Source organism: Poromitra crassiceps, assembly GCF_964638095.1.
Source record: "Poromitra crassiceps genome assembly, chromosome: 11".
Classification (NCBI taxonomy): domain Eukaryota; kingdom Metazoa; phylum Chordata; class Actinopteri; order Beryciformes; family Melamphaidae; genus Poromitra; species Poromitra crassiceps.
Window position 1 is genome coordinate 42494097 of NC_139643.1, and position 24961 is coordinate 42519057.

Here is a 24961-nt window from a genome sequence, read left to right on the forward strand (position 1 = left end):
CAGAGACCCTGTTGAAGCAGCATTCTGCAGACTCGGCCCCGATCATGGATCTATTATATATTATCACTCGGCCCAGGCATGTTTATGAGTAAGGACCATCGTTTTAAACTGGCATGGCAGGGAAATTAATAAATTGTGTTATTGAAGTATGTAGGTCTTGCCTGCTGAGCACAAATCTGTTTAGTTTTAATTTGATTGAAGTATTAGCCTTTCTTTGGGTTTTCTCTGTAGGCCTTTTCACCAGCCTCAGTCTGAACCATAGACTGTATAATAAAGGTCTGAACAGAACACATGGTAATATCTAGTTTCCTGAATGGGAAGTTATTCGCTACTTAGACACTAGATGTCACTGTAGGCTTATATGTGATGGTTGTCTGAATTTCACTTTGGAGAAAAGATGAGCCTTTTTTTTGCCACTACTTTTATTGACTACTGTCAATCAGCAGAAATTGTGGAATTTTATAATGTAAAATTCCCAGCTCCCTGTTCATTTTCTTCACTAATTCCATATATAACGATATAAACCTAATAAAACTATCATCATTAAAGTACATTGGAAATAAACGAATGAATAATTATATATGAATAAATAAATGAACAAATATATATGAATATAGAAATAAACAAGTAAAACAATACTGAACAAAAAATATAAACAATTGTTGCTCCAATCTTTCACAAGTTGAAATAAAAGCTTTGAGACTTTTTTTATGCACACAAAATGCTTACTTCTCTCAAATTTTGCTCACAAATGTGTTTACATCGGTGTTAGTGAGCACTTCTCCTTTGCCAAGATAACCCATCCACCTGACAGGTGTGGCATAACAAGACGCTGATTAAACAGCATGATTATTGTAAAGGTGTGTCGTGGGCTGGTCACAATAAAAGGCCACTTTAAAATGTGCCGTTTTATGACAACATGTGCCACAGATGTCCCAAGTTTTGAGAGAGGGTGCAATTGGAATGCTGACTGCAGGAATGTCCACCAGAGCTGTCAGCATCTTGATATAATATGCCACACCTGTCAGGTGGATGATGGGTTATCTTGGCAAAGGAGAAGCTCACTAACACAGATTTAAACAAATGTGTTGATAGAAGTAAGCCTTTTGTGTGTACAGAACAAGTCTTAGAGCTTTCATTTCAACTGGTAAAAAATTAAAGCAAAAACAAAAGTGTTGTTCCACTACTCTAAGCAGAAATTACACAAGATCTATCCTACTATCTCACCACTGTGTGAAAGATGTCAAGTGTCGGAGGGCACACTGTCTCATGCCTTCTGGTTCTGCCCTTCACTGACGGGATTCTGGGCCAGAATATTTGACTGGTACTCTAAGGCCTACAGGGTGGCCCTTCCGCCGGAGGCGGAACTCGCCATCTTCAGCTGCTCGGAGTCTTCTCTGAACTTTCCTACAGCTGTGCAACAGTCTCTGACACTGGGGACAACTGACGCCAAAAAACAAATTCTGAAGGAATGGAAATATCCCTCTCCACGCTCTTTCCAATTGTGGTTGACAGACATGACCTCTGTTATACGCATGGAGAGACTTAGGTTCCTGAGAACCAATGCACTTAGAAAATGTATAACTATCTGGGACCCGTTTTTAGTCTACCTCAACGAGGCTAGGGGTGACGGGTGACTCACCCGGCTGGCTTCCCATAGACCCCTTGAGTGAGATCCCAGGTATATCGTTTACAAGAACATAAGAACCTTAGGTGGCTGGCGGCACCACTTTGTAATGTTGATTATATTTTTTGTTTTGTTTTTCATTTCTTTCCCCTGTGTCTGAGCCTGTTTGTCTGTTTTGTCTTGTTTGTGTTCTATAAAAAATTTAAAATGTGGAGAAAAAAAAGGGAAAAAAAAGAAATGAAAAGTGTTCTGTTTATATTTTTTGTTCAGTATAAATAAATGAAACGCATAATTGGATGGTGAGATCCAACTTTAGTTTTTTTTTTTTACATAAATCAATTGTTTTGTATTTAGTTGATTTGTAACAAAATATTTAAGCGTAATGGTTTAAAAAATACAAGGACAACTCCAACATAAACTCTTCTCACTGTCAGCGGTTCTGGAGGCTCCATAAGGTGAATTTTGGTTTGCAACAACTCTGAAGATCCCAAATCCCAAGATGCATTTCTCATGCAGTAGTGTCAGTATTCCCTAAACACAAGCCAGGAAAAAATCATCATCAGTGTTGTTTGAAAAGAACATGAAGGCATATTAGTAGCTATCTGTGTACACACAAGCTGTGTAATATCCAAGAAAGCATATTAGTAGCTATCTGTGTACACACAACCTGTGTAATATCCAAGAAAGCATATTTTCCATCATACAAATAACATGTGTTGGCCCAAGGCAAGTTCAAGTGCATCATGCTGGCAGGGAGGTTGTCGATGCCGGCATGCACCGTTCCTCCGTGAAGATGGCAGTGGTAAACATGACATGAAGCACTTCCTCCACCTCCTGTGAAAAAGTGTCTGGTCCAGTATAAAACATACCAACATTATTAAAAACACAGCAGAATATCCCTTTAAAGCTCCACCCGTCTCACCTCTTGGAATTTTACTGATTAGGCTATGTCTTTAATCCCAGGATTGATTCGATTTTGGAGGTTCATTGTCCATTCCTCCCCTGATTACAACACCCTTGACTATGTGCCAAATCTATCCCCCAATTCCTAGTTGCTTATGTCAGCGTGTAAAGACTTAGCTATTCAAATTCATTCTCTTTCACTAAACAAATACAGATGTTTTTGGATAATCAGTGTGAGACATTACGTAGCACTATTGGAAAAAGACAATTTGGGTACATCAAATGGAATCTATAGGTACATATATCTCTTTGCAACAACAAAAAGTAAATCTCAACTTTATGAGTAAATCTGAATAACAAAACCATTTGATCATATACATGCCAGATCTTCTATGAATGGTTATAGGCTAAATTGTCTGAATGCTGTGAAACATTTTTGAGTTAATCCAAATTCAAGTCTGGTTTTTCTTCTGTGTTGAATCTGTTCAGGACACTGTAAAACGGCTCATAAATTCCAGGAGCCTCTCACACCTTCTCTTACTTACCCCCTCACTCACTCTCAGTTATCTGTAGACCCACTGACTTGTAGAGGAGAGGGGGGGGAAGCAAAGACATGGACCAATGTTACAACTGAAACCTCTCACGGAAAGGAGCTAGACCTATCCTACAATAGATTTGAGGAAAACAGTCCATAATAGGAAAATATTGGGTCACTAAACTCACTAAGTAGAGCTACGGATACAGAACAAATCTCTGCAGGATTATGACTTGTGTTTAGGGAGCCAGTTTATTGTTAAAAAAGCAGAATTAGACATTGACCTTGTGAGACACGAGGCATTCCTAACTAGTCTGCTCCTGTCTCTGTCTCTGCTGTTCCCAGGCCAGTAAATAGTGCTCCAGATTGCATGTAGCCTAACGGGCTGCAGGCAGCGAGTCACTTTTTCCGACCACTCAGGCACCAGAGGAGCGTCGCAGCTTCCACAGACTGCTTTTGTCGCTGGGATCTCTTTGCAAGGTAAGTAGCAAAATTATCAGAAAAAAAACATACATTTAGTCCTAGAAGTAGGCTACTGTAGCTATATTGATGCTGATCAGAAGTTGCAGATTGCCAGGGATGCAAAGTCATGGATGGTGAAAAAGGTGACAGATACTAGACAGACTGTCACCTAAAGGTGACTAGTTTGCATCTCTGATTTGCTGCAATAGTTCATTCCACTTATTTTGATAGATCAGTGTCATATGCTAGCCTGAATGAAAATAAGACTTCCTGTAAGAAAACACTTATTGTCCAATATGCGTGTCGCAAAGTTATTTGAGTTAAACTCATTTAGTAATAACAATATACAATACATTTAAGCAGGCATCTGTAGTGGTTGCAGTGTAACTGTTACTGTTCTGTGCCTCAGTTATTCCCAGTTATTAATTTATTTTATTTTGAAGGCTAAAATCGCCAACGTTTCAGTTTTATTCTGGCTATATGTCTGCTTTATGACAGCACGCTATCACTATTTGTCTGTTATCTTTTTAACAACCAACAGAAATTTGCTTAGTCTAAGCAAATTGAGTTAATATGCGTTAACACACATCCATTTATCTTGGATTTCCATAACATGTCTTGGGAATGCATGTGAGCTGTATTTTGTCTTAAATTTCTGATCGTTTGATTTCATTATAGCTCCCTAAAACAAAGTTAATGTTTTATTTTCATGTTTAAAAGAACGTCCCAACCTAAGATGAGAAAGGAGTAGCCTAGGCAACAGTTTGTTATTCAGCTGTGAATGAACCGTGATTTCTGGGAATGCACACAATGGAAAAATAGTTTAATAGTGGATAAAGATTGCCTGTCATGATGCCAAGCATTGCAGTAACTATCCTGGCCAGATGGTGTGTTCCATGTTTGCAAGTCTTTTAATGAAGCCTGTTACATTCTGCTCCAGCCAGCTTGGAGATGCTCCAGGAGGAAGTGAGCTGGGCCGGGCTCTGCATGTCCTGCTGCCTCCTGCTGGGGGTCTGGCTCCCAGCGGGGGGTGAAGGGCCTAGCCTCGCTCCAGAGCAAGAGTCCGGGGAACCAGGAGACTGGGAGTGGGGCTCCGGCTCCTTCCTGCTTCAGGAGCTGCTACACAGCTTCCCTGCTGACAGCCCCTTCATAACGGAAACCCCAGGAAAGCCGGCCAACTGCACCCAGCGCTTTTGGCTGCCCCCGTCCTCGCCGGTGTGCTGGGACAGCGTCGCAGGGCCGGAGGAGTTTGCCAGGTCCCGCCTGCTCGTTCTCCAGAACAGGGCCGCCCTACAGGCTGTGTCCACCTCCAGTGGGGTGGAGGAGGGAGGAGCCTCCTACCAGCAGCAAGCCAGAGGAGAGGTTCAAGGGGTCCAGTCAGACCTCCAGACTGTATCCGAGGCTGTGGGGAACATGCAGAAGGTGTTCCTGTCACTGGAGGAGACCAGAAGAGACGGGAAAGAGCAGTGGTTCTCCCGAAGGTGAGGGAGAGAGCCATGGAGCATTCACATTTGAGGTCTACAGGTTAAATGCCTCGGACAGACAAAACTGTACATTAAACTAGGCTCCATCCAAAATTTGTTCTTGGAAGTTTCTTTTGAGTGGAGTGCAGGACCATAACCCATACCATAGCACCTTTTAAAATAATTAATTCAAAGGTTTGGCTTTCTGATATTCCCTGCCTAGTCCTACCAACACGAGGGTCGCAGGTTCGCGCCATACAGGCACGATTGGCTGTGTCTGCGGGTGGGAAGCCAGATTAAGGGTATGTGTCCTGGTCGCTGGACTAGCACCTCCTGTGGTCGGTCGGGGCACCTGTTCGGGGCGGAAGGGAACTGGTGGGAATAGCGTGATCCTCCCATGTGTTACGTCCTGCCGGTGAAGCTCCCCGCTGTCAGGTGAAAAGGAGTGGCTGGCAACTGCGCATGTGTCGGAGGAAGCATGGTGCTAGTCTACGGCTCTCCCCAGATCGGCAGAGGGGGTGGAGCAGTGACCAGGGCAGCAGGGGGAAAATAGCCAAGTACAATTGGGGAGAAAATGTGGGGGGGAACTGAAAAGAACAAAAATGCTTTCTGTTGGCACCAGTATTGCTAAATCCCTTTCTGATGTTATGCTGTATCAACCACTAGACTAGTCAAAACCTGCCTCACTGTGTACATGAAAATACATTAAGTTTCCAATAGATACTGATCCAAGGCCAGCTTTGGGAGTTTTCCTTCCCACAGCAATTTATTGTTAGTGAGGGAATCTGGAGTCCTGGATCAGGTTGGAAACAGTTGTCCAGACACCATCTGAGTCATTTTTACAGTCGTCTGTCGACACATCTGGCTGAGACAAAGTTCTGGCACTGAAATAGTTGTGAGCATTGACATGAGAGTTTTTTTAACCTCACTTTGATTACACCCCGATTCATATTGGACAGTCATGTTTTTGTTCTTTCTTTTCTTTTTGTCAGCATTTTCCATAACACCACAAAGTCAAAGTCACTGATATTTACTGGTGGTTTGTTGTCTCTTTCAGCATGAAGGAGCAGCTGGCCAGCACGATGGACGCCATTCATGGCAGAGAACACATGGCAAACCTTCTGGAGAAGCAGTTCTCCACACTGGAGAAGTCTCTACTCAACATGCAGCTTAGACTCAGAAAGATCATCGCACAGTGACAACGTCCTGTTCTTCCTTAGTTGCACGGTATTAATATTCATCTACTGTATGGCAATGCATGCATGCTCAGGTTTATAAGGATATTATTCTGTAGTAGTGTGTGAAGTCAAAGCACACTCTTAATATGCACCTTATCATTTTGTCATCATTACTCCTACCAGACCAATGTGTGTCCTATAATCAGCATAAATATACTTAATCAGGACACTTTAATGAACATGTGGCAGTTATATCTATTTTAACATTCCCCATCTGGAAGCATGTTCCACGTGGAGATTTACGAGTTACTGGTCACATTAACAGGCTCCAGTAAAGCTGTACGACACGTGTGAAGCTTTGAATAGAACGATTGAGTTGTCTTACATCATTTCATTTCATTCATGGTTCATAAACAGTATTGTCACATGGAATGTGTATTTATCTAGCAAGATTGTGGTGGAAAAAGAGATAATAATTGTGGTGCAAAAGGTATTACACACAGTATGAATCTTTATTTTCAATATCAAATCTAAACAATTTTGTAAATAATAAAGAGTCAGATGAGGTGAGCGGTTGTTATATACACTTGAAATATTCACATCTATTGGGTTGAGTGTGAACTTCCATTTGCCAAGATGATACATGTTCAGTTGCCACACCTTGTTTTGTAAGTACGTGATTAGTTCAAACTACTTTCAAGTCTATCTGACATCAATCTATCTATCAATCTATCAAAGAACCCATGGCAATGCATATATATCTTTTAGAAAACAGCAATATCAACAGAGAAAAATCCAGGTCAATCAATTGAGAGCATATGAAACAAAGTGTTTACCCAGAATATAATGTATAACAAATTGCTACCAGAGAAACTTCTATCACTATCTAAAAGTACAACACATCATTCAGAATACACCTCAAGTGCACACAATTTGTCCAAAATGAATCTACTTTTCAAGAGTATGTCATTTTGCTAGCAACAACAGTACTTTAGCCTACACACATGTATTATTATCTTTGGAAAGGCAACGGAATAGGTAGGTAGTAAACTTGACGGTACTGTGATTTTACAGTTTCTGTTTAGCCAAAGTGACAAACGTAGGATTCCGGCACAGAGTTCATGGTAGCTAAATGGTAAAATAAACTCAAAAATGTTCTTCTAAATCTGTATTCTTGTCTCTAATGTATATGTTACAAGAGAATGCCTTCACTCGATTCCACAATTTGCCCTCTGTGGCTCTACTCTCATTCATGACCTTTTCCCATGAGCCCACGAGAACTCTACTTTGTCATTAGGCTTGTTTCAGATGAGCAAGTCCTGCGCACGGTCCGTTGCACGATGGTTACAAAAGTTGTCCGAAAAGTTGCGCCGCCGAACCAACTGCGCGAGCCATGGTACTCTGGCGGGACTGAGGTCGGTCTGAGGCTGGCACAGATTTGGGGCGAGGCGCTGCAGTTGCTCTCCACCGACTGCACAGCTCCACCAAGGAAGATGGGAAGGAAACACCTCGAGCTGAGCGCTTACTGGCTCATCACAGGTGGATCATCACACGCCCACAGTGAAATGAAAACACAGGAACAACTTTTTACCTGTGCACTTCAAACAGACTACCCAAAGTAAGAGACTGGAGCACTCATTCAGTTCAGTCTGCACAATTATTACAGGGGGTGAGTGACGTTTCGACTGGTGATGTCTGTCTTCCTTATTTGTCATCAGACACCACCTGTCAAAACGTCAGTCACCCCCCGCAATAAACGTGCAGACCGAATGAGTGCTCCAGTGTCTTACTTTGGCTAATTTGTTTGAAGTTCCCAGGTAAAAAAAAGTTTTTCTATGTACACTGTCCTTTACTGTTGAGCACCAGTCCAGGACCCTCTTATTCCAAACTTGACTGACGTGCGTTGGATTTCACTGTTGGGCCTGAAATGAAGACACTTCAGTTTTTTATATCTATTCCAAGGTGTCACTCCAAGAGCAGTTTATCATTTGATTAGAACGCTACAGAAGTACAGTAATATTTTACGCAGGCAAATGCCACCTGTAATGCCTACATCAAAATAAAAAAGACCCTAACTAATCTGAAGGTCTGGGTCATTAGAGCATTGAGTGTCGTGTGTAGCAGTAATGCACCTTTTGTCCAATGTGCTTTTTAGTTGTCAGCCTCCTCTTCCTGCATTTCCTCCAAGGACTTGAGGTAATCCCCAGCCAAGATCTTCTTTGGTAGAATGTCTTGTCAACGAAAAGAAATGAGGAAAAAAGTATTTTGTTTTAATAAAAAAGACAGTGGGGAGTTGACTCACAATATGAAATGCTTAAAGTCCCTGGAAACCAAAGATAAATACGTTATGTGTTTAGAGTTTGTCACACCACAGACATTTTTTTAATTAAACACCCAGTTGAATTTGAACTGATTTGGATGTCGCCAAGTATATCAAATGAAGAGCAGCAATTATCTATGCTCTCAATGCTATTCTCTGATGTGAGACTGGAAAAATGAGGACTACTTTTATGCTTTTTTATATACAATACTGCATTGAAAAGTCCCAGAAAGTTTAGTTTTCTTGAAGTTATTAAATTGATGCTTGACTTGTTCTCAATTTACTTGATCGTCTGCATTTACTCCAACATACCAGACCGCAATCAGTTAGTTGTTACCTGTGAGAAAATGAAAAGTCTCCATCTCCTCCGCGGTGCAGGCCAGGTCACTGTACGACAGCGTCTTGTTGTCCTTCCCGGCCCCGTGGTTGAATGAGGACAGAGCCAGGAACTGGACAAACAGCTCCTTCAACAAGAACACAACGCAAATCAACAACACGCGATCAAAAGGTTCCTTTTTTGTTTTCTTCCTCTTCTCGGATGATACCACCAATGTGCCCGTGGAACTCTCATTCCACTTACAGACTCAACTTTTTTCCTTTTCCCTTGGTTAACTTTCTCATTTCCCTGAACTTGTGAACATTTAAAAGACACCACTTTTTGAACACCACTTTTTCTCCCTAGTTGCATCGACCCTCACACATTCCTCCTCTCTCCTTTCCCCCAAAACAGCCGTGGGTTTTTAAGGTCTGGGAGCCCAGTTTTCTTGCGCACATCTAGAGGTGACCTGTGGCCTGCCAAGAAGACCTGGCGATCAGGTGGTGGCGTGCGGCCGGTCCTGCATGGAGCGGCCATGCCTTGCCTGACTGACAGGGGGCCTGGGGTAAGGCATGAAGCGTTCAAGGGCAGGCTGAGGGATGCTGGTAGGTTAGAATAGTTTAGGTTAGGCTGCTTCAGCGGAGTGCCCAAGCAAAGTAACAGCTGTATGCCCTAGGGCTGGGGGATAATTCAGTACTATCTTTTGTTGTCTTTCAGCGTTATTATATCGTGATGATATCATGACATTTGCCAGGTAATTATACTGTAATATGATCATTTGATTACTAAACATGATTTGCCTACATCAACCATATTGTGAGTGACATACATTGGTATCGAGAATGACCCTTATGATGATTGTGATATTGATCACCCAGCCCCAGTATACCCAGTGTACCCCTCACTCTTCTCCCCTCCCTCCTCCCCCACTATTATTCTCTCCCTCTCTCTCTTACAGTATAATATTGCTCAATCCTGTTCATTGATAGTGCTTAGCTAGACAAGCTAGACATAGCTAGACATTATCTGTAAAGCCCTCTGAGACAGGCTTGTTTTAATTAGGGCTATACAAATAAACTTGACTTGACGTTAGCACAATCACGCGACCAGCCAACCTAGCAGCTAGCAAAGCTAATCCTTCTTAGCAGCAAGCCATGGTGGTGGCCAGTTTAGCGAACAGCTTACTGTAGCCTTGGTGGTGAGGAAAAGAGCGTCCTGGTTTATGCTGGAGACGTCAGGGGAACTTTTCATGATCAGCTTCACTCTTGAGACCGGCAGGGAGATGCCTTTGTTGCTGGAGGCATCTTTGTCGGAGTTATTTTGAGACATCTTCTTGAGGACAGCACCGACTCACACAGGGCGCGAGACTGGCGGAAGTTGTAGTATTGTTTTGAACGGTGACGTAGCTCCAGCACTCTCCAGAAATCCTAATTAAAGCAAGTGAATCGTTTTATACCTCACACGAAATATACTTGACAGTTTATAAAAAATATATAAAAAAAAAAAAAACGATAATAAAATATATGTGTATTTTAAGTAAACATATCGCAAACAACAAACTGGTGAATTTCACCGCAGCCTCCTCCAGTCCGATAGAGGCACTTGACTTTGGTTTTTACCCAAACACTCACAAACCACCGAAGAAGAACGGGTGCAGAAACAACACTGGTCGCTAGCAATAGCAAACGTTTGTCTGCCCAAATAAACCTTAGGTTGAGGTTTAGCTGTGTCATACTTTGGTAATGTCATGATTGTGTAAAGTCCGCCTATCGCAACGAGGGGATATCTAATTCTCCACTCGTTTAGTGGCTGAGGTTGTTTGCTGGGTCTACTTTGTCCTGAGCCCCAGCTAGCCAGGAACTGAGCTAGCTTGCTCGCATTGTTAATTTCGGTGCCTGGTAAGTAAGTGGACCACGGTGTCGTTTTCTGACCGTAACGATGCCGCTAGGCTTAAAACCATGCTGCGCTGTCTGCAAGACGAATTCATCGTCGATGTGGAAGAAAGGAAACCAAGGGGAAATACTGTGCAACAACTGCACAGGAAAAAGCAGCATCGGTGGAGCATCAGGACCTTCTCTGTCCTCCAACATACAGCAGAATAATGGCGGGGGGAAGCAGGTTGGTCGCACTGTGTAACGTTAATGTGCATTCAATTTACATTCTTGGCAGATTTTCTGCACCTAACTAGGCTGATCGTTTATGTGGTCTTCAGTCCAAACAGGAGATCCACAGGAGGTCAGCACGGCTGAGAAGCACCAAGTACAAGGCTCCTGCTTCCGAGAAGAAAGTGTCAACAAAAGGAAAAGGGAGAAGACACATATTCAAACTCAAGAATGTAAGTTCGAGATAGATTTAATTATCAGTCAATTGCACATTTTATTACTGTTCGGTGGGTTTATCTATATCGTATTACATTTGACGTGTGTGTGTGTGTGTGTGTGTGTGTGTGTGTGTGTGTGTGTGTGTGTGTGTGTGTGTGTGTGATCTCTTCCCCAGCCAATCAAAGCGCCAGAATCTGTAGCTACAATCGTCACTTCAGAATCTGTTTTTTACAAGGTATGGTGGTTGATGATACTGTTGCCAAGCAACAGCTAATCTAATGGTTCTGTACAATCTCAGACTAGATGATGTCAGTATAACCTGTTTTGATCCCAAGTAAACTGCCTGATCAATTTGCAGCTTTCCTCATCTAATTCCAGAATTATTACTACACTATTGTGCTATTAAGGCAGTTGGGAATTTCTCTATCTTTACTCACTTTACTTTACTTACTTAGGGTGTATACTACCAGATAGGAGATGTGATCAAGGTAACAGATGAGGAGGATGGGAAAGCATACTACGCTCAGATCCGGGGATTCATCCAGGACCAGTACTGTGAGAAGAGTGCTGCGCTGACCTGGCTCATTCCCACCCAGGCCAGCCCAAAGGACCAGTTTGATCCTGGGACGTACATCGTCGGTAAGCCATTGTTCTTAGGGGATGAGAGTGGTGCCATTTTTAGGCTTTTCCCCCCAGACCTACTTCAGATAAGTGCGGGTTCACATTACTTGTAGTTTGAATCCTGTCTGTAATGATCAGGACAGGCCTGTAGTCTGAATTGTGTGCTTTCTTTTAGGCCCAGAGGAGGATCTGCCCAGAAAGATGGAGTACCTGGAGTTTGTGTGCCACGCCCCCTCTGAGTATTTCCGGTCCTTGAGCTCTCCATTCCCGACCATTCCCATGCGACCAGAAAAAGGCTACATCTGGACCCACATAGGACCCGCACCCGCACCAGCCATCAGCATCAAAGAATCTGCGGCTGGCAGCAGCTAACAGAGCCATGATGGATGGAAAGATGGACTTATCTGTTGTGTTTAAACAGACACATGTACATTTGTGTAATGAAGCCAAGGTGGCTGTATTATACTGACAACACAGACAGTATTTCTGATGGAAGACATTGTACTTTGATACACAGAGGAACCCAACTGGCACCACATTTTGAATCAGGCATAAGGAGGATGCTGTTGGGCGTCCGGGTTGTGTAGCGGTAGATTCCCTGCCTACCAAAACAAGGGTCGCAGGTTCGTATCCACGTGTTACCTCCGGCTTGGTCGGTGCGTCCAATCCATACAGGCACGATTGGCTGTGCCTGAGGGTGGGAAGCCGGATTGGGGGTATGTGTCCTCGTCGCTGCACTAGCGCCTCCTCTGGTCGGTTGGGGTGCCTGGTCGGGGTGGAAGGCAACTGGTGGGAATAGAGTGATCCTCCCACATGCTACGTCCTACCGGTGAAGCTCCCCGTCAGGTGAAAAGAAGCAGCTGGCGACTGCACGTGTCGGAGGAAGCATGGTGCTACTCTCGGCTTTCCCCAGATGGACAGAGGGTGGAGCAGACAATAGGGCAGCATGGGGATAAATTGGCCAAGTATAATTGGGGGGGGAATTAAAAAAAAAAGTGTAAGGATGCTGTTGACACAGCGCAAGCAGTGGAATATTACTTTTCTATTTAGTAATAAACATAGCTCTTATAATAACAAAGCTCTTTCCAATTGTCTTCTGTGTGTGTGAGTGATCATGTTTTTTTAATGCTTTGAGTATTATTTACGGTATGCATTGATGCAATGGCTGTAATCTCATGACGCTATGCTCAAGGGCCAGCAGGTGGCACTATGCCACATGTGTTTTCGTGCACTCCTCTCAAATACAGTAACCTAAAACTGTCAAGATAGTTACACCCTGTTCCAGCCTACGGAAACCTCTGTCTGCAGAGTGAAACCGCAAACTCAAAATTAGACCCTCACAGAGCTCAAGGTAATGGTCGATACCAACAGGCGTTCTAGTTGGCCTAATGGAATTTAATCTAAGAAGGAAGTAGGTAGGGGTGAATAATCTTGCGTCGCCTGCATACTCTTGGATAAATTCTACCAAAGCATCCCAGTCAAATATTGTTGAGCCGTATAGTTGTCTAGTGTGCCTCATTTTCATCATGGGTTGGAAAGGTTTTCTTGATGAAGTGCACCAATAGGTGGGATTTCAAAAAACAAACCAGAAGAATATGGGCAAACTCCAGTCCAAACATGGTGAGATATTGTATTATTAAAATGCAAAATGTATTTTTTTCTTATTAGTTAAGTGTGACTAACATGTAGCCTACACTTTTTCATCTTCTGTTTGGATAGCTTCTAAACGCAGAGAGAGCCCTGAAGGTAAGAAACCTATCTTTTGGAGTATAGCCTATGTTTTTGCTTATAGGAACATGTGATTCAATACTGTTCTGTGCAAATAGCGACATGTATTTCCACAGTTCTTCTGTTCTGCAGGAGGTGGTAGTTTGGCTTCAAACGTCCTCAGCTGTCAGAGGGAGCTGGAGCGCATGGGCATCCACACTCCCAAAATAAAACTCAAAGAGGTAGGCCTTTTATATTGTTTTTAGTTTGATTTTGACTGATTTTGTCTAGAGTTTCTGATACAAACTGAAAGGCAAACATGCACATATACCTAAAAATACAAGCAAGCATTGCCTTCCTCCTTCCTATGTTTGCCACTGCCACCGAAACATTGACAGTGATTTTGTCATGTTCTTTACCCAAGGACCCGGTCTCCTCAGCTTAGCTATCAAGCTCCTATCTGGAAGGCAAATGTGGCTTGATAAGAGAGAATGGTTTAAGGAGAGGCTTGAAGCTGGGACAGTGATTGATGGAATCCTGGCAACCAAGATGATGGAGGGGATGAGAGGATGCACTCGAAACTACTCTCATGATAATCACATGCAATTCTGCAGCTGTGATATTCTATCAGTCTTCCCCAGATGAAACTTGAGATATGCTATATGAAGCTGTCTTATCATGAGAATATTGTGAAAGACAAGGTGCCACAATAATAGCCTACAAAACAATAATCATTAAAAACGTGCTACAATGGAGTTTGGAAGATGTTGCTATCTAAAATATGAACAGCCAACATCAGGTTTCCGTGTCAGTCTGCCCTCGAATCAAAGAGCGAGGACTTTGTTCAATCTAGACTCACCATTTTTGCACCGACATTCAACAGTCATGCAGGGAAGAATCCATTGTAGCAAAGAGGCAGAGACAAATCTCTCTACTGCCAGTAGCCTCAATACACCACAATGCAGTGTGGCCACATGACATGTTGCGTTTTGAGCAAGGGGGCACAACTCGACTAGAAGACCTCTCGTTCCACTATCGCTATTTCTCTCTCCACCTTACATGGACAGTAAAATCCACAGGGGGAATACAAAGTGTTGAAAGTCATTCTGGGAAATGTAGGAAATCACTGAACATTAAGACGAGTGTTTTTAGCTGACCCACCACATCATAAATGGATGATATATATATATATATCTAACAGTGTAAGAGTAATGCATTTCTCCCTTTAATAGCATAGCTGTGCACATTTATTGTTTATTGGAAAGTGGCACAATAAACTATCCCCCTAAGATACGTTCCCTTACTGAAGAAAATCAATAAAAAAAGACTTTGACATTAGCTCTTCTGATCCATTCGAGACCAGCCTAGTTTCCTCCAGGCCTCGGCACACGATGCTCCGTCTCAGCCCAGGCTAATCCAGGATGAACAGTGTGCGCTCACATCCAGGGGACTTGAAAGATGTTTGGAGAAGGTTGGATCCCCCCCCGCCCCCCTTCCCTTCCTCCACCTTTTTTTTTAATGGGCTACCATGTCTGTGTGAAGTGCAGCAACGCAGCTCAGAACAGCAAGGTCTTTGAGAAGATATTTTAAAAAAGGCCCTCCACATCTGGTACTGTTTTCCTACTCCAGCGACAGAGAGAGAGAGAGACAGGCAGGCAGGCAGGCAGGCAGACAGACAGACAGACTGGGCAGGGGGAGAGGAAAAATATGGAGGGAGGGGTGAGTGTTTGGTGGCGTAAATGCCGGCTATTAGTGGTAATGAGGCAGTGACATTTTGGGCTGGGTACTGTGGGAAAACGACAATGGTCTGTTATCCATAGAAGGATACAGTTTGAGGTGACAGACTCTCTCCTGTGTGGCTGTGGATCTGTTTACATCTGTGATGTAAACCCGGTTCTGTGGTGTAAGTAAAACATGTGCTTCAAATGATCACAGCTGCTTGTAGGATCAGCTCAAGGTGTCTCCATGTAACCGTTTTTTCTTCTTCGGTTTTCTGTTTGAGGTCTTAATCCCATTTGGACAAACTGGGGAGGTGATGGGATTTGGTGTGGATTATCAATCTGCTGCTGGGCGTTTTGTTGTGTTGAGGTCCGTGAAGTGTTAGGAGCGGCGAGGATATACATTACAGCACTATATGGAATTTCTGGAGGCGTACAATTAGGAAAAAGCGGCAGACTGTTGCCAGGCTGTTTAAAGGGTCATGGCGGAGTTTCTGTGCTGCTCATTACAGTTCTTCCTGTCATTAGATTTTCCAGTCGAACAATTGCGCCCAAAACGTTTAGCTGCGGTTCTCTCATTGCAGCGTTTAGTTGATGTTGTTTGGTGGCGGGTTTTGCTGTAACAAAACTCTTTTCGTGGTGGTTCCTTCCTCGATGTGAAGTCTTGTCTATCATTCTAACATTTGTAGAGTTTTCTTCCAAGAGATCCACCATTTCAACAAAGTGAGTGACACAAACAACATGATTACCGTGAATATAAAACGTGTGGAAAAACATTTCTATTATAGCTGTCTTACAAAATTCTAATATTTCTGAGAATCAAATCACCTCTATGTTTGAAGTACTATGTGATTTTTTCCCTCTATATTTTTCACCTATGAATCGGCAGAACAAAACCTTGTATTGTCACTTTGAGATCAGACCCTGCGTTTCCTCTTTTTCCACTCTGAGGGGTGGGGGTAGCAGCTGCTTTTAAATCAGTAGGCTACAGATGAGAGGGTTGCAGATGCCATTCAAACCAAGATGAACTAGCTCTTCAAAAACATAATACATAGTACTTTGGATTTTAAGTTTTACTGAAGACTACACTGTGTGAATGTAGCTATAGAATTTCTGTCAAGTGGACAACAAATCAGGGCCATAAAACATATTTCCAGCACACCAACCAATCAGCAATAGGCTATATCACCCCCTGAAGAAATATCATTACGCTAACGATCAGTCAAACAGGTTTGACAATGAAGGTTTTACCTTCATTGTCAAACCTGTTTGCTTTGTTATCATGTCTGGATTGATTGATTGTGTGTGTGTGTGCTGGAGGGCAACGCAGGGCACGAGTGGATCTTCACACTACCACTCTGACAACAGGGAGGTAGATCTGCTCACACTAACAAGTATCTAATATAACTGGGTGTGGTTAGTTTGACCTCCAAGCGTGAAGTAAACCAATCCACTTATTGTTTTGTTTGGACAATGGACATATAATCCAGCTGTCAGTCCAGTTTGCATGGCTACAATGTGTCTCTTAGGTGTCTGTCTGTTGGTCATTGTAAGTGGCTTTGGAGATAATTTGGACTATAACCCCCCTACCACAGCATTACAGGTCTGAGCCGGGGGAGGCCTGGTTTGTTCAGTTGAATCCCCATTTTATGATTTGTCATTTGCCGATTTGTCAGTGCATGGAAACGGTCATTCATGTTCACCCTGAGGTTTTAGTTGTCGGGGGATGATATACGCGTCTCACTGACAAGAATAGCCCCTTTTCACAGGGGCCATTTTGTGTCGAAAAGGCAGAATAAACACAGATGCAAGCAAAACACTAATGAGGGTTTCCAAATTACAATCATGGAAGTTTGAAACCCTCATTAGTGTTTTCCTTGCACTTGTGTTTGTTTACCCTGCCTTTTCGACACAAAATGGCCCCTGTGAAAAGGGTCTATACTTCCAGGGTAATCATATGAGTTTGTTGTTTTTGTTTCATAATTCAAGTGAATTATTGGGTGGGGGGGGGGGGGGGTTGTCTGAGAGTTTGAACAAGAGAGGATGACCTCACTGCTCCAGTGCTGTGTAATTTTCCCCACCACTTTGGCTTACGTCAGAAAATAATGACTTTTACGCTGGCAGCTTACATGCTTTTACGATAATGCTTTAGGAAAATTCTGACACAAATTACATTTTATCAACAGAAGTGAAACTGCAATAATAGGTTAAGTAGTCATAGATAGCAGACTATTTTAGCAGCCAAAGCAAACCAGTCCTCCACCTTTGGGCTGCAACACTTCCTAACTGATAGAACTCTTCCCTCCTACCCCACCATTGAAAAAAAATCGCTCTATCTGGCCTCACGTGAGCTAGTGGTACCGGTGTCGGTGCAATTTCGGCTCACCTACCCTGCCAGATCGGCTCGGGCACGCATTGTGATTGGCTGTATGTCGGGCGGGGCACGTGGGATTAACATGGGCAAAATGGCCGGCCGCCAATTTTAGATTAGCTAACAAGCTAAGCTACTGATGTTATCATACATGATAGACATTAAAAATATGAATCATACAAACATCCAATGATCATGATGCAAGTGTTACACGATCATTTCTCATAACCATGAGCCTTACTTTTTTTAAATAAATGTTGTGAGAGTTTAACTTCATCTGTAGTTGTGGACACCGAGCCGAGCACTTCCGGTAGGGCGAGCCGATCCTGTACCTACACCGGTCTCCTTTGAAATGTGGAGACGCTCAATGGTTACATACTGTTTTTTAAATCAACCACAGCTCCTCATTTTCCCACAGAGGAAAGTCAGCCAGAAGATCAGCAGTGTAGCAGTTACGATTAAATTACATTTAAAATGCCTATCAATACATTCCGGTGTGTTGGGATGAAAGTGGTCGTTATCTGTACTTCACAGAGGCTTCATAGCTGGACAGAGAGGAAAAATGTTAAAGCGCCAACATGTAACTTTCTGCTGACCAGCAGCAACAGCGGCCTCTACTGCCACAAGTGGTAATTACAGATGCTAATAAATGCTGCACTTCCCTCTTTGTATGTTCAGATATCAGCCTTAGATATCCCCAAATGATGTTGTTGACTTGTTTTATAGAAAAAAGACGCTAATCGCGCCGCTAATCAAACTAGCAAGCAATAAGCACATTCAACTTTCTATAGGTTCTTCACAATAAAAGCGTCCAGTTAGTTTGTCAGGGGAAAGCTTTTAATATGAAGGAGCTACAGCAAGAAATGGATCATGAGTTACATTCAGGTAACTTTCCTGCTCCAGGATGCTGCACCAAAAGTTACATGGTGCAGCAACAGACATTCCGGGTGCAGAGTGGGATTGATAGAGGTGACATTCTCCATATTAGAAGTCAGTGTACCATCAAAATGATTTAAAATGTGTTAGATCAATGTAAAAAGTTACATATCAGGTCTTTAATATGAGAGACGCAGCACAGAGATCACCAGGCCACTGTCCTGCGATGACCTGCGTCTTTGCGATGAAACTACCTATCCAGGTATTGGGTGGAAAAAGCAGTGTGGTCTGAGGATGGGGAGGGGGGATGGGGAGAGGGGAGAAGGGTCCTGGGCGGATACCACCAGGGTGACACCCTGTTCAAGGCAGGAAAAGTACCCCTATACACACCCAATACACACACAAACACATCTCCCTGCTGCCGGACCACTCTTCCACCCTCCACCCCTCCCCACTGGTAACCAAAGCCCACATCAAAGGCTTGGAGCACGCAGAGCATGGCGGACGGTTAGAGGAGGGTGTGGAAGGAGTTTGGTTGTGGTCTGTGTGTTTGTGTGTCTAGGAGGGGGTTGGGAGCCATCAGCAAGCCAGCTATCTGTCAACACACACTCTAGTAGTACTGTTCCTTTTGTTGCTCATCTGCATCTGCCAGAGAGATATAGTGTGACATTTTGTAATGCATCGAGGTGTTGAGAGAGTAGAAATGTATTTTTGGTGTTTCAGGTGTTTTCTTTTGGATGTATAGGTGTCATGTTTTATGGTTGACTGAAACAGTTGGAAATTCAAATGGAAATGGAGTGGATTGGAAAAGGGAGAGAAAGGGACAGAGAAAAAAATTGCAACAAAAATGTCTCTCTTCTACTTCCACTTCTTCATCACAAATCCCATTACTTTGTGGAAAATGGCGTATTTCTTTCTGTGGTTAATTCATGGCGTACCAGTAAAAAATGATTAAAAAGATCCAACCAATAATACAGACAGATTTCTTTAACAACCTGCCTCTCCGCCCCTCCCATCATGTAAAACCTGCAACTTTACAGCTTTCAGAGCGACCGGTCACAGTCAACAAAATAAAGTTCCTATGCTAGCATTGCTAATGGGTATGAACCAGAATTTTAAACCTCATTTGGGTGCAGGAACTCAAACTCAAATCTTATGGGATCACCAAAGTCAATGACCCATTCATTGTCTATGGAGCAGAGCCTGGTTTTACTTCATATGAAATGTGGTGCGAATACAGATAGGGGGACTTGCGTCTTGAGTATAAAAATATAAACTTTAATCACCTATTAAAATACAATCTAAAAAGGGGTAAAACGGAGGTGGAACACCCTCCTCCCGGCCTGTCAGTCACTGCTCTGGTGTCAATAGACCCTTCTCACGGGGGCCATTTTGTGTCGAGAAGCCAGGGTAAACACAGGTGCAAGCAAAACACTAATGAGGGTTTCCAACTCCCAATCATGGAAGTTGGAAACCCTCATTAGTGTTTTGCTTGCACCTGTGTTTACCCTGGCTTCTCGACACAAAATGGCCCCCGTGAGAAGGGTCTATTGACCTCAATCAAATGCAACAACATCATCACAGTCACATCACAAATTGTTTTCTAGTTCTAGGAAAGAGTGGTGGATGTTCACTAGTATTGACTGAACAAAATGTCAATTCTTAAAATGGGTGGCATTCCTCTCACAACAGTAATAATGGAGCAGGTGGGAAACCGCCTTTACATTTCAGCAGTGAATATGAACGCTCTGGCACAATCCGGTCACATGTGGTGAGGAAGGAAACGTCGAGATGTCAACAGTTTAAACTGACTGAGCCTTAGCAGAGACCTTTAATATTAGAGACACCCACACTCCAGGCTCCGCCAATCGTAAGAAATGGCACTCTTCCGGTCTGCTAAATGGCCGTGGTTATCAACTTGTGATTGGCTCTCTGTCAATGCTATGAAACTTCATTGGCTGACCAGTCTCCTAAGTGGGTGTGGCTCAGAGATACAGGAAGTGACTGGAGGTTGGGGTGTCTCTATCTGTATAAGGTCTCTGGCCACAGCCACAGGATGATATTGAGCTTTTATCTGTCCTCCATACTTGCTCTTTTATTCACTGGCTCTTATATATTGTGTTAATGATTCAGAAAGGTTCAACATTCCTTCATCTGATAGAATGAATGTCACAAAGCAGTGCAGCGGTGGAGTCTGATGGTTTTCTCAAGGTGTCACATGGTTAGTTAGGGGTATGTGTCCTGGTCACTGCACTAGTGCCTCCTTTGGTTGGTTGGGGCGCCTGTTCAGAGGGGGATGGGAACTGGGGGGAGCGTGATCCTCCTACGCGCTACGTCCTGCCAGTGAAACTCCTCGCTGTCAGGGGAAAAGAATTGGCTGGCGACTGCACATGTATCGGAGGGAGCTTATGCTAGCCGGCACGGTGGCTCAGTGGTTAGCGCTGTTGCCTCACAGCAAGAAGGTCCCGGGTTCGAACCCCGGTCCGTCCCAGGTCCTTTCTGTGTGGAGTTTGCATGTTTGCGTGGGTTTTCCCCAGGGTGCTCTGGTTTCCTCCCACCATCAAAGACATGTATGTTAGGGTTAATACTCCTGTCAGTGCCCCTGACCAAGGCAATGGCGAAAGAACTGGAGTTGGTCCCCTGGCGCTGCACTGCAGCTGCCCACTGCTCCTAGTTCTAACGGTTCCTAGTAGAGGATGGGTCAAATGCAGAGGATGAATTTCCCCATGGGGATAAATAAAGGATAACTTAACTTAACCTAGCCTAAAACTCTCTCTCTATATATATATACATAAATATAAACTTTCCAGCATTCCTCACATCTGAAGATATCCATGCACACTCACTCTGCCACTCTGTTCTCAGGACTTGAGTGGAGGAGAATTGAGGGGAAAGTCCCAGCCTGATCATGATCGCCACCTGAAGGGTGAGTAGAGAATTACATACATCATGCTGATCAATAGGCTCTTAGCTTTACTGACCAATTATAGCTTAGTAATAATGGCTTAATTGCTATTTGAGGGATTTTGTTCCATTACCAGTGGCATTAGAATTTAGATGCATTATAGTTCATACCCCCTTGCTTGCCTTGGGAAAAAGGAAATTATGAAAATTTCCACATTTCCACATCTGTTTTATATGTATATGGGAATACCTCGACCTTTGTATGATACAGCTGTTTTACCTGTTTTCTCTCTGCAACCATGCATGAGGCATTTTTAAAGTCTCTTGAATAAAATAACTACAATGATTTACAGTCACAATGCATGTTAATGCGAATAGTGTTTGTGATGTAGGCTAGTTAACGTCAAACTCTGGGTCCACTGAACAAAGACAGTCACAGTCCCATTCTGTTTCAGTGGCGCTGCCACCAGAGAGAGGGTCAGACAGGGAGCATTTCCCAGGCAGTAAACCAACGAAGAAGAGGAACAGCCACGCTGGTGTGAGTGCACTCCTCCTTATCCTCTGTCTCTACAGCATCAGCACAATTCTACTATTGATTTTCGTAAACTGACTTTTAAAATGTTTGTGTTTTTTTTTTTAACTCTGGCACTCATGTGGCAAAAGCCGCCCATCTGGTACTACTCAAAAATGTATTTTTTGAAATTACACAATGTGGTTTGGTGGTTTTAACAGCTTTCAAGGCCACACATGAATGACTGACTGTATGACTGACTCAATGCAGTGAAGTGGGTCTTTCTGCAACAGCAGCAGTAAGCTTGTTCTTCTAAGACAGTTTCAGGGGAGGGTCAGTGAATGGAAGTAAAAAAAATATTATATTATTTATATTATATTATTATATTAGTTATCAAAAGGAGATCACATAGAATAGCCTAAATGCGTGTGATCCAAGAGTCATAAACTAATAAATGTCTTCTTCGGACATACCTTTTTTTTATGTAGCAGCAATATCAGGCTATCTTGTTGAGTGTCTACGGGATCAATTAACATAATCATGATCCCGTTTTGTGGATGGGGGTGTGCTTTTTCCAAGATTTATCTGAGGGGAGGCCCACAGTCGCAGACTTTGAAAACCCCTGTTCTAATGCCATGTGAACATACAGGACATGGAGTGTAATGTGGTGCTGGAGGATGATGCAGGGCACGAGTGGCTCTTCACACACTACGACTTTGACAATAGTGGCAAAGTCACCAAGGAGGTAGATCTGCTCACACTAACAAGTAACAAGTTTATCACTTTTTTTCTGATCCCTCCCCCGCCCTCCATTTGCTCCACCCTCTGCCGATCTGGGGAGAGCCGTAGACTAGCAGCATGCTTCCTCCAACACATGCACAGTTGTCAGCCGCTTCTTTTCACCTGACAGCGGGGAGCTTCACCGGCAGGACGTAACACGTGGGAGGATCACGCTATACCCACCAGGCCACCAGTTCCCTTCCGCCCCGAACAGGCGCCCCGACCGACTAGAGGACGCACTAGTGAGGCAACCAGGACACATACCCCTAGTTCAGCTTCCCACCCGCAGACACAGCCAATCGTGCCTGTATGGACGCCCGACCAAGCCGGAGGTAACACAGGGGCGCGAACCTGCGACCCTCCTGTTGGTAGGCAGGGAATCTACCACTACAATACCCAGACGCCCAACAAGTTTATCTTTTAAATTAGTTATTTGGCTTTTCCCACATTGTGTGTGTGTGTGTGTGTGTGTGTGTGTGTGTGTGTGTGTGTGTGTGTGTGTGTGTGTGTGTGTGTGTGTGTGTGTTCTGCAGGACATGTCCAGTCTGATGCACTCCATCTATGAGGTTATAGAGGCATCAGTCAAGCAGCCTTGCAGCAGCACTGCAGTCCTGAGGGTCAAGCTGGTCGTAGCCCCCTCAAGGAGCCCAGACAAGCTCTCGCAAACGGGTAAGAAAAGTCATCCATGCGCACCCATCCCCACAGGGATTGGGGTTCGGGTGAGAAGCCTGTCTTTTGAAGTGACAATGTTGATAAACACAACATTTAACAAGGCTAGGTCAGAACCTAGTATATGGCCAGCGCGATAAAGCGCTCACGAACATCGGCACGCAAATTGGACTGGACAAAGCCAGATATAGGGCCCGCTTGCTCTGGCCAAAAATGTACACATGAATGACAAGAACTCCTTTGGACCCTATTTGTGCACATGTCTATGTGGCAGTGCATTTGTTTATTTGAAAAACTTAAATCTGAAGTCACAAACCCCAAAGCAGCAGTCAGATAATGGGAAGGCAAAATAATGTGCTATGATATCATAATAGCAACAAAGGGTACCAAATGCAACAGTTTCTGGAACAGTGGGATTTAACCTAAATTCATCATGAACATTAAACCCAATGTCTGCAGCAGATAGGGAGCAGAGTGCGTCTCAGGAGGCAGGAAGCCCAGAGAGGAGAACCTATTGTGTGGATGAAAACACCGAGCGTAGAAACCACTACCTGGATCTGGCTGGCATTGAAAACTATGGTTCCAAGTTTGACGATGCAGGTAAAGAAACTCCTCCCTTACTGTCACTCTTTACACATTTAATTCCACGAAGTTGCAGAACATTTACTTGAGAAGAATCACATTGAACTCAGCCATTTTCCCCCTCTTATTTTCCAGAACCCCCCTCTCACGAGCCCAGACAGGAAGCTTGTCCAGCTCTTCAACACCACCCAGTGGTGGCGAGAGAGAACTACATGCCCACTGAGTCTCGAAGAGGCCTCTCTATCCTTCGTTCCCTCAGAAGCAAGGCCATGGTAGTGGGGGAAGGCAGGAATGGAGAGGGCAAGGCGCCCAGGTTACACGGCCAACACCCTGCCTTATGGTGCCATCCCACCCAGCCTCTGCCTCAGGCCCATGTCCCTCTGCAGCGTACCCACAGCAAGAGGCTCCGCTCCAGGGTACAAGATGCTGCAGGTTTCCCCTCCAGACCGGCTGGTTCTCAGGTGCAGCCAGGGGGAGAGAGGGAGAGATTACCCAGCCTGCACGTCTCTCCTCCGGGCCACAGGCATGAGCACCACCACCACCATGAGCACCATCACCATCATCACCATCACCACTACCACCCTTCATAAATGCATCTCAGACACAGCCAAGAGACAGACTGGCATTGAACTATGTGCTAGTCTGCTGAGCTGAAGCATAGCATCACTTTGGAGGTCAAATACAACTCATCAGGTATGAGAATTGCTATGTGACCCAAGGACTAAGTCCAGTTCTGGAACCATCTCATTTCTAGTTTTATTTTACCGGTATTTCATCTACCCCACCACCACCACCCAATTTATTTTCTCCCATACATGTGAGGAGTTTCACTGGCAGGACATAGTGTGTGGTAGGATCGTGCTGTTCCCCCCTGTTCTCCTCCCCCCGAACAGGCGCCCCGACCGACCAGAGGAGGTGCTAGTGCAGTGACCAGGACTCATACCCCGCCGGCTTCCCACCCGCATACACGGCCAATTGTGTCCGTAGGAATGTCTGACCAAGCCGAAGTACCGCTACTGGGAATTGAACCCAGGTCTCTGCGGTGGGAGGCGAGCATCTTCTTTCTATTGTACAGAGACTGTATTCAGTGAGGTAGA

At 44.0% G+C, this 24961-nt stretch overlaps 4 protein-coding genes across 5 annotated transcripts; 3 read left to right on the forward strand and 1 right to left on the reverse strand.

The window, feature by feature from the left end:
• Nucleotides 1-3347: 3347 nt before the first annotated feature.
• On the forward strand, nucleotides 3348-6192 carry LOC310785272 (uncharacterized protein). Of its 2 annotated transcripts, none has more exons than XM_083646291.1 (3): nucleotides 3348-3545; nucleotides 4472-5008; nucleotides 6048-6192. In XM_083646291.1, the coding sequence occupies exons 2-3, from the start codon at nucleotides 4479-4481 to the stop codon at nucleotides 6187-6189; spliced, it is 672 nt and encodes a 223-aa protein (XP_083502417.1). In that variant the 5' UTR covers nucleotides 3348-3545; nucleotides 4472-4478; the 3' UTR covers nucleotides 6190-6192. The 2 variants fall into 2 exon arrangements, with proteins under 2 accessions (XP_083502417.1, XP_083502416.1); XM_083646290.1 differs by having other exon boundaries at nucleotides 3349-3545; nucleotides 4468-5008.
• Nucleotides 6193-7953: 1761 nt separating this feature from the next.
• chrac1 (chromatin accessibility complex subunit 1) lies at nucleotides 7954-10148 on the reverse strand. The gene is made up of 4 exons (XM_083646294.1): nucleotides 9990-10148; nucleotides 8826-8952; nucleotides 8301-8399; nucleotides 7954-8090 (listed from the first exon to the last, which is right to left on the reverse strand). The coding sequence occupies exons 1-3, from the start codon at nucleotides 10131-10133 to the stop codon at nucleotides 8320-8322; spliced, it is 351 nt and encodes a 116-aa protein (XP_083502420.1). The 5' UTR covers nucleotides 10134-10148; the 3' UTR covers nucleotides 7954-8090; nucleotides 8301-8319.
• A 327-nt stretch (nucleotides 10149-10475) lies between these two features.
• gatad1 (GATA zinc finger domain containing 1) lies at nucleotides 10476-12767 on the forward strand. Its single transcript, XM_083646880.1, has 5 exons — nucleotides 10476-10922; nucleotides 11017-11139; nucleotides 11301-11360; nucleotides 11581-11764; nucleotides 11922-12767. Exons 1-5 carry the CDS (start codon nucleotides 10743-10745, stop codon nucleotides 12116-12118), a joined length of 744 nt encoding a protein of 247 aa, XP_083503006.1. The 5' UTR covers nucleotides 10476-10742; the 3' UTR covers nucleotides 12119-12767.
• Nucleotides 12768-13241: 474 nt separating this feature from the next.
• Nucleotides 13242-24531, forward strand: LOC310785030 (protein naked cuticle homolog 2-like). The gene is made up of 9 exons (XM_083646030.1): nucleotides 13242-13366; nucleotides 13466-13492; nucleotides 13607-13695; nucleotides 21284-21344; nucleotides 21778-21860; nucleotides 22483-22578; nucleotides 23147-23282; nucleotides 23742-23882; nucleotides 24000-24531. Exons 1-9 carry the CDS (start codon nucleotides 13342-13344, stop codon nucleotides 24452-24454), a joined length of 1113 nt encoding a protein of 370 aa, XP_083502156.1. The 5' UTR covers nucleotides 13242-13341; the 3' UTR covers nucleotides 24455-24531.
• Nucleotides 24532-24961: the final 430 nt, after the last annotated feature.

What these genes read in the sequence shown, in the direction of transcription:
- LOC310785272 (XM_083646291.1), top strand. Translation starts at nt 4,479, where the DNA reads ATGCTCCAGGAGGAAGTGAGCTGGGCCGGGCTCTGCATGTCCTGCTGC. An exon ending in GAGCAGTGGTTCTCCCGAAG is followed by an intron (nt 5,009 to 6,047) that starts GTGAGGGAGAGA and finishes TGTCTCTTTCAG; the next exon opens with CATGAAGGAGCAGCTGGCCA.
- chrac1 (XM_083646294.1), bottom strand. Translation starts at nt 10,133, where the DNA reads ATGTCTCAAAATAACTCCGACAAAGATGCCTCCAGCAACAAAGGCATC. An exon ending in TCCTCACCACCAAGGCTACA is followed by an intron (nt 8,953 to 9,989) that starts GTAAGCTGTTCG and finishes TTCTTGTTGAAG; the next exon opens with GAGCTGTTTGTCCAGTTCCT. An exon ending in GACTTTTCATTTTCTCACAG is followed by an intron (nt 8,400 to 8,825) that starts GTAACAACTAAC and finishes TTCGTTGACAAG; the next exon opens with ACATTCTACCAAAGAAGATC.
- gatad1 (XM_083646880.1), top strand. Translation starts at nt 10,743, where the DNA reads ATGCCGCTAGGCTTAAAACCATGCTGCGCTGTCTGCAAGACGAATTCA. An exon ending in ATAATGGCGGGGGGAAGCAG is followed by an intron (nt 10,923 to 11,016) that starts GTTGGTCGCACT and finishes TGTGGTCTTCAG; the next exon opens with TCCAAACAGGAGATCCACAG. An exon ending in CAGAATCTGTTTTTTACAAG is followed by an intron (nt 11,361 to 11,580) that starts GTATGGTGGTTG and finishes TTACTTACTTAG; the next exon opens with GGTGTATACTACCAGATAGG.
- LOC310785030 (XM_083646030.1), top strand. Translation starts at nt 13,342, where the DNA reads ATGGGCAAACTCCAGTCCAAACATG. An exon ending in CAAACTCCAGTCCAAACATG is followed by an intron (nt 13,367 to 13,465) that starts GTGAGATATTGT and finishes CTGTTTGGATAG; the next exon opens with CTTCTAAACGCAGAGAGAGC. An exon ending in TCATGATCGCCACCTGAAGG is followed by an intron (nt 21,345 to 21,777) that starts GTGAGTAGAGAA and finishes ATTCTGTTTCAG; the next exon opens with TGGCGCTGCCACCAGAGAGA.